Source organism: Mesoplodon densirostris, chromosome 19 (genome assembly GCF_025265405.1).
Source record: "Mesoplodon densirostris isolate mMesDen1 chromosome 19, mMesDen1 primary haplotype, whole genome shotgun sequence".
Lineage (NCBI taxonomy): Eukaryota > Metazoa > Chordata > Mammalia > Artiodactyla > Ziphiidae > Mesoplodon > Mesoplodon densirostris.
In genome coordinates this window covers 51,863,402-51,870,437 of record NC_082679.1, presented here as the reverse complement: position 1 = coordinate 51,870,437, position 7,036 = coordinate 51,863,402, and the positions used below count along the sequence as shown (strand labels likewise).

Sequence of the window (7,036 nt, the reverse complement as noted above, 5' to 3'; positions counted from 1 at the left end):
TCTTAACCATTTTAAAGTATACAGGTCAGTGACATTAAGCACATCCACACTGTTGTGCAACCATCACCACCATCCATCTCCAGAACTTTGTTCATCTTGCAAAACCAAAACTCTGTACCCATTAATCTTCCATTTCCCCCTCCCCTCAGCTCCTTGTCACCACCATTCTACTGCCTGTCTCTGTGTATGACCTCTCTTAAGTACCTCATATGAGTGGAACCATACAGTATTGTCCTTTTGTGCCTGACTTATTTCACTTAGCATGTCTTCAAGTTTCATCCATGTTGTAGCAAGTGTCAGAATTTCCTTCCTTTCAAAGGCTGAATAATATTCCATTATATATATTTTATATATATAACAATATCACATTTTGTTTATCCATTCATCCATCGATGGACACTTGCTATAGAGACACTGGGAGTCTATTTGTTACTATAGCCTAGTAGGATAGACCTACTGTTGGACTCTACCATCTGTATTATATTTTTCAGTGGATGCTAAATAAATATATTATTTAGAGGCACGCTGGCTACAGGAGTCAGCAAACTACAGTCAGCAGACCAAATCTGGGCCACTGCTTGTTTTCATAAATAAAGTTTTATTGGCACACAGTTACATTCACTTATCTGTTGCCTATAGCAGCTTTCATGCTACAGCAGCAGAGTTGAGTAATTAGGACAAAGACCACAGGGCAAAGCCTAAAATATTTACTATCTGGCCCTTTAAGTAAAAGTTTGCTATTTCCAGGGCTATAGTAACAAATAGGCTCCAACATGTATAACAATTCGAATACAAGTTTCTCTCCCATGAAATAACCCAAAGGGGGAAGCTTTTCTCCATGTGTGATTCGTGGACATGGGATGCTTCCATCTCATTGTTTTGCAATCCCTTAGGGCCTTCACATCGCTTACCTGGAGCTAGTCGAAGGGGACAGAGAGCCTGGAGGGGACACCCCACTCCTTTAGCATTGGCCCGGAAAGGAGACACATTCTTCATTGATGATCCATCAGCAAGAACTAGGACCCAATAATATCTCAATGCAAAAGATGGTACATTTTGTCCCTGGCTTTGTGCCTCTTCCGGTGAACTCTAAGCTACAAAACGTTAGTGGACAGCTAGCTGTCTCAGCCATGCTAACACCAAGCAAAGAGGCGGGAGGATGGAAAAGACTAGAAAGCAGGCCTATATTGCTTGATTCAGGGAGCTGGGGCTTTTTCAGCCTGGCAAGGGCCAGACAAAATATCACACCCACCAACATGAGGAAGTTGCCCTGAAACAGAGACAGGCAGCTTTTGACTGTCACAAAATGCCAGAATTGGGATCAGGACTTTGAAAGCCTCAGATAAAGCGAGGTTTCACGAAGTAGGTAGTTAAAAGGACAGCTCTTCCTGGGATATGGTTAGACCAGTGACTGGAGTCTTAACCTGTGTCAAGGGTTGAGTGTTGGGGGCTTCCCTGGTGGCGCAGTGGTTGGGGGTCCACCTGCCGATGCAGGGGGTGCGGGTTCGTGCCCCGGTCCGGGAGGATCCCACGTGCCGCGGAGCGGCTGGGCCCGTGGGCCATGGCCGCTGGGCCTGTGCGTTTGGAGCCTGTGCTCCGCGGCGGGAGGGGCCCCAGCGGTGAGGGGCCCGCGTACAGCAAAAAAAAAAAAAAAAAGAGTTGAGTGTTGTTGGTCTACCAACACCCTGATACAATCTGAAAGTTTGTACATGGACATACATTGCTTCTTGAGCTTTCTTAAGAGTCCATGAATTCCAGAAAAGTTATAAACAGAACTAAGTCTGGTATAAAATTCCTTCCCCAACCTGGAATTTGCTGAAAGGGGGCATAAGCAATCCATCACAACGAGTTTGTTGTTTGAAAGAACTGACCGGGTATCCAAGCCATTTTAGTTTTTGTTTTTCCATTTTATTAATTAATTACAAAATAAAGAAATCAGTGGTAGAAAAATAAAAAAGGAAAAATCCCTAAGTTACATAATAAAAACCTAGAGGACAGGCCAGGTGTGTGCTGGGTGGGAGAGGAACGGACAGATGACCGGTCAGGGAGGAGAAGGTGGGGCTGTGGGAGGTGTTAGCGTTGCCTGGCACCCCGAGGTCACCTTCCGAGCACGCTGGTCTTCTTTGGTCTTCACCTGCAGGACCGTGGCTTGCAAGCTTCAATACAAGAGCTGGTAAACAGTGGCACTGTTCTTGGAGCCCGTGACCAGGTACTGGTTGTCGGAAGACATATCACAACATAGGATGTCCGTAGACTCCTCTACCTGGAGGGAAAGAGAGGCCACAGAGGAATGATATGCAGGGGCCAGACTGGGGCCGGAGATGCACACTTCACGCAGGTCTGTTTCAGGGCTCCGTGTAGACCTGAGGCTCAGTCTGGAGACCAGGCCAGGCTCAGGGCTCAAGGTGGAGCCCAGGAGTTCCCAGGACCTTGAGTCCTTGTTCCCTCCGTGTACTCAATGGCCCTGTTTGCCATCTCAGAGGTACTTTGCAGCACTATTTCTGGGGCCTGACCAACTGGGATCTGGGGCTGTAAGCTCCAGCTGCCTGGGTTTGCGCAGGCCTCCATCCAGTACCTGAAACAATCTTTGTAGAGAAGGTGCAGCTAAGCAGCGGATCGACTCATCCAGTGTGGACACAAAGTAGCTCCCTGGCGAAGGAAAGACAGATGGAGGGGTCAGAGACCAAGCCTGCCTTCCAGTCCCCTCTGCTCCTGACTAGACCAGGGAAAGGATCACTGCTTCTCTGCCTCAGTTTCCCCATCTATACAACTCAGAGACATGACCCAAACCATCCCCTCATCTGCCCGCTCCCTCCTGCCACTCCCGGGATTGTGGTGAGGGGCACTGAACAACTGGACAGCCACATGGGGCTTCGAGCATCTTCTGTCTGCCAAGGTCTTTGGGCTGTGGTTCCATATAGGAAGCTACCATTACAGACAGAGCCAGAAAAGGAGAGGGGGTGAGCAGAAAAAGAAGGGAGGAAAGGTAGCCAGGCTGGCAGGGGAGAAACACCGGTGACAGGAGGAAGCAGAGGCAAGGGCAGTGGGAAGGTGGCCCTGGACCTTGGCCCGGCCAGTGCTGGGGCTGGAGAGGGGGGAATTAAGAGTCTGAAATAAGGCTGGGCCCAGACTCTACAGGTGAGGGCACCCAGAGGTGTCCCCTGCCTGCTCACTCACCACAGGAGGAAAACTTGAGATTGTGGTGGTAGACGTATTTCTGCAGGACAGCCTTAAACTTCTGCCTTCGGTGTGTGTGCAGGATTAGGATGTCACTCATCCTCAGGCCCACTAACAACCACTCCTCACTGGGGTCATGGGTAATGCTGAGGATCTGTTGGGAAGGAGGTTTGGGGTCAGCGCGCATCATTCGTGCCCACCTCTTCAAACTCAGACGCAGCTCCTGCGGGCACCCGCAACTCCCAGCCCCCAGGGGGACCGCACTCAGCACAGCCGCAGCCCTCCAGGCACCTCATGCTGTAAATCGTGTTGCTGCAGCCTCTGGTAGTTCCTCAGGTCCCAGGAATACAGTCTGGTGTCTTCACCTCCCGTCCAGAACTTATTGCCCGTGAGGTCCACACAGCGGGACCCGTATATGGGGACTTCGTGCTTCCTGGTGGGAAAACAATTCAGAGCTTCGTGCACTGGTTGGACCCTCAGAAGTTTCGGGCCCAGGAAGCCCCTAGATACGTAGCCCAGATGCGTCCTCCACACCGACTCACCTAGTCCTACTGCAGAGGAGACAGTGAGGTCGGAAAAGGGGCCCAGGCTTCCCCAAGGCCTCACCATCCAGCCCTCCCCCGGGTCATACCTGATCAAGATTTGGTTCTGCAAATCCCAAATCTCAACAAATCCTTTGAAACAAGCCAAGCAGATCTGGGCATTGGAGGAGACAGCCAGGGAATAGCACATGAGGCCTGTGGAGGCCAGCTGTGCCCTGACGCGGGGAGTGGGCACCAGGTCCCAGAGAGTCAGGGTCTGGGACAGACCCCCTGTGATCAGGCTTCGCTCATCGGGGGACAGCTTGCAGGTGAGGACACAGTTCTGACGGTCCTGTAGGAATGGGTGACATTCTCAAATCATCTCCTGGAAGCACGGGCTCCAAGTATTAGGACACAGGTCACATCTAGGCTCCCTGAGCCTTCTGATGACCCCTCACCTGTAAGTTCAGCTGGGCCTGGGGGGCGTGGTCCCAGGCATGGAGGGCACTCTCATCCCACACCCTGATGTAGCCATGGCCGCACGTGTACACGTGGTGAGTAGAGCTGCTGATGGCCAGGGAGTAGACCTTCTTTCCGTGGTGGAGCTTGCCAACCTTCCAGGGCTCACATGGGGTCATCTGCCTGACCACCATTTCATCTGGAATGGGAGGCTGGGGTGCCCATAAAAGGGTCACAGCCTTGACCTGCCCTCATCCATGGGGGACAGCCTTCCTTGTCCTCCGACTTGATTCCTGACCCTGCATCCAACAGCTCCTCTCTGACCCCCAGGCAGGACTGTGTCCTCAGCTGGGGTCCCCAGACCACTGACATCCTTCTGCACTAGCCCAGGATAGCCTCCCTGATAAACAGGCCACATTTTGAGACACTTCTGAGTACAAGCCACGAGAGCAGAGCCTGGCTCAGAGTCTCCTAGGATGTAGCTCTAAAAGTGACCCTGTCAGCTGAGGCCCTACACACTGGTGATGGGAGGAGGGCAGCTTGGGTCCAAAGAAGCAGGAAGCCCAGTGCACCCACCACCTATGGGAGAGTGAGGATGTGGACACACCGCATGCCCTCACCTTCTTCCTACTAGCTTCTTGTTCCAGGGGTAACAGGAAGGGAAAGATGCCATGTTTAAAAAAAAAAAAAAAGACACTTACAATTGCTCTGAGGCATGACAAGACTTCTTCACTGGGACGAGGTGAAGGACAAGGCTGACCTGCAGGGAGACACCCGCGGTCAACCACTCAGAGAGAGGAGGTCTGGCAGTAACAGCATCACGGGATCCAGGGAGAAGACGGCTCTCTCCACCCAGGGGCTTGTTCCAGGTCTCCCATCCAATGCCCAGCCATGGGCTACACCCTGCCTGCCCGCACCATCCCAGCTGCGACTTACCGAACTCGGGTCCTGGTGGGGAGCTGTGACAAACAGAGGAAAGAGGGAGGAGACAGCGCATGAGACGGATGGAGAGCTCTGTGTCAGGCTCCCTCTCCCCGAGACAGTTCGCACCCCCACCAGTCTTGTTCAGGTGAGACCTACCTGAGGCTAGGCTCTGCTTCTTCTGATTCTGCCTCGGAGAGCTGAGTGGCCTGCAGTTCAGATCCGTCCAGGGCCTGGGGGGCCCACCGCTGTGGACTCACACAGCTCATCTCCTGATAAGCCGGGTCATGCTGCCTCGGGGAGCCTGGGAGCCGCTGGGTGGGACCACACGCTTTGCCCAGCTGGGACTGTGCATGGTGCTCATGCTGGGAGGAAATGCCGAGGCTCTCGGGCACATTCCCCCTCTTCTCTGGTTCATCGTGAATTGTGAGTATACTGAATGAGGGCTCTTCCTTCTCTTCACTCATGGTCTTCGATTGATGAAGTGCCTGAGCTACCGAGTTCGAGTGCTTAGAGGAATGAGCCCGTCACCCAGATCCTGGGTTCCCAATTTGTCCCGATCCCCTGTAGCAAGAGAAAGAACAGATGCTGACACGCAGACGCAATGTTCCAGGTCTATTGAGAAGGCTCAGAGAACACTCCTCTGGGGGAGAGGATTCAAAAGATTGGTCGCCAACTAACTTTTGATACTACATGTTGGCAGCAACGGAAATGAGGGTAAAAGTTCACACGCACGTTTTGAGTTGTTAGTACCAGGTAAGTTATGTTTTTCCTTCTAGACACACAGACTGCATTTCCCATCCTCTAAAATCAAATTCACCCTTTCATCTGACCGTATACTTTTCAAATGAGGGCTCACCCCCAACCCCCACCCCGGGTAAAATAAACAAGAGGTGGGACTTCCCTGGTGGTGCAGTGGCGAAGACTCCAAGCTCCCAATGCAGGGGGCCCAGGTTCGATCCCTGGTCAGGGAACTAGATCCCACATGCATGCCACAACTAAGAGTTCACATACCACAACTAAGGAGACCACGTGCTGCAACTAAGGAGACTGCCTGCCGCAACTAAGACCCCATGCGACCAAATAAATAAAGATTTTTTTAAAAAAGAAGAATGGCTAACTTTTTAAAAAATGAATTTATTCTGGCTGCGTTGGGTCTTCGTTGCTGCGTGTGGGCTTCCTCTAGTTGTGGCGAGCGGGGGCTACTCTTCGTTGCGATGCACGGGCTTCTCACTGCAGTGGCTTCTCTTGTTGCAGAGCACAGCTCTAGGCACGTGGGCTTCAGTAGTTGTGGCATGCGGGCTTAGTTGCTCCATGGCATGTGGGATCTTCCCAGACCAGAGCTTGAGCCTGTGTCCCCTGCCTTGGCAGGCGGATTCTTAATCATTGTGCCACCAGGGAAGCCCCTAGAATGGCTATTTTTTAAAAAAAGAAAAAGAAACAGGAGGGCAACAGGAAACTGCACACACATCACAGTGTCTCTCGCCACCCTGCCCCACGCAGCCCCCCAGAGGGGAAAGCGTGGAAGAACTCAGTGGTCCTGCAAACAAGACAGTCCCTTTGGATGGGGCGAGGCTGCAGAATGATGAAGAGGCTGGCTGGTGGTGATTTAATCTTTCCCATTCTAGGGGATAATTCTGAGAACTAAATGGAATCATGCATGTAGAATACTCATAATTACATCAGGCCAGTGGCAAACACTCAATACGTGGCAGATAGTGCATTTATTTGGAGGCTGTGCCAGGGACCACAGCTTTGAGGATTTAAGGCAGACCAAATGCCTTCCTTCAGGCTGCCCAATAGCCATCCCCAGAAGGCCCTGAGGAGACCCAGTGTTCCACCCTCAGGACGTATTAGAAGCTTCAGGGAGAAGACGATGTGTAAGGCTGGGGAGGGGATCCTCCAACTGGAACCAATGTCTTGAAGACCAGGCTCAATCCTTGGCTCTCAGACACCCG

General features: G+C 52.0%; 1 protein-coding gene across 1 annotated transcript; it reads right to left on the bottom strand.

The window, feature by feature from the left end:
* Positions 1 to 2,158: 2,158 nt before the first annotated feature.
* Positions 2,159 to 5,545, bottom strand: TLE7 (TLE family member 7). The gene is made up of 9 exons (XM_060083178.1): positions 5,238 to 5,545; positions 5,094 to 5,116; positions 4,859 to 4,917; positions 4,157 to 4,369; positions 3,809 to 4,050; positions 3,469 to 3,610; positions 3,178 to 3,331; positions 2,576 to 2,649; positions 2,159 to 2,263 (listed from the first exon to the last, which is right to left on the bottom strand). Exons 1-9 carry the CDS (start codon positions 5,543 to 5,545, stop codon positions 2,159 to 2,161), a joined length of 1,320 nt encoding a protein of 439 aa, XP_059939161.1.
* Between the last annotated feature and the right edge of the window lie 1,491 nt (positions 5,546 to 7,036).

Coding starts and splice junctions, on each gene's coding strand:
- TLE7 (XM_060083178.1), bottom strand. CDS start 5,545: ATGAGTGAAGAGAAGGAAGAGCCCTCATTCAGTATACTCACAATTCAC. Junction 4,918..5,093: donor CCCACCAGGACCCGAGTTCG/GTAAGTCGCAGC, acceptor GTCTCCCTGCAG/GTCAGCCTTGTCCTTCACCT. Junction 4,370..4,858: donor TGTCATGCCTCAGAGCAATT/GTAAGTGTCTTT, acceptor TGGGCACCCCAG/CCTCCCATTCCAGATGAAAT.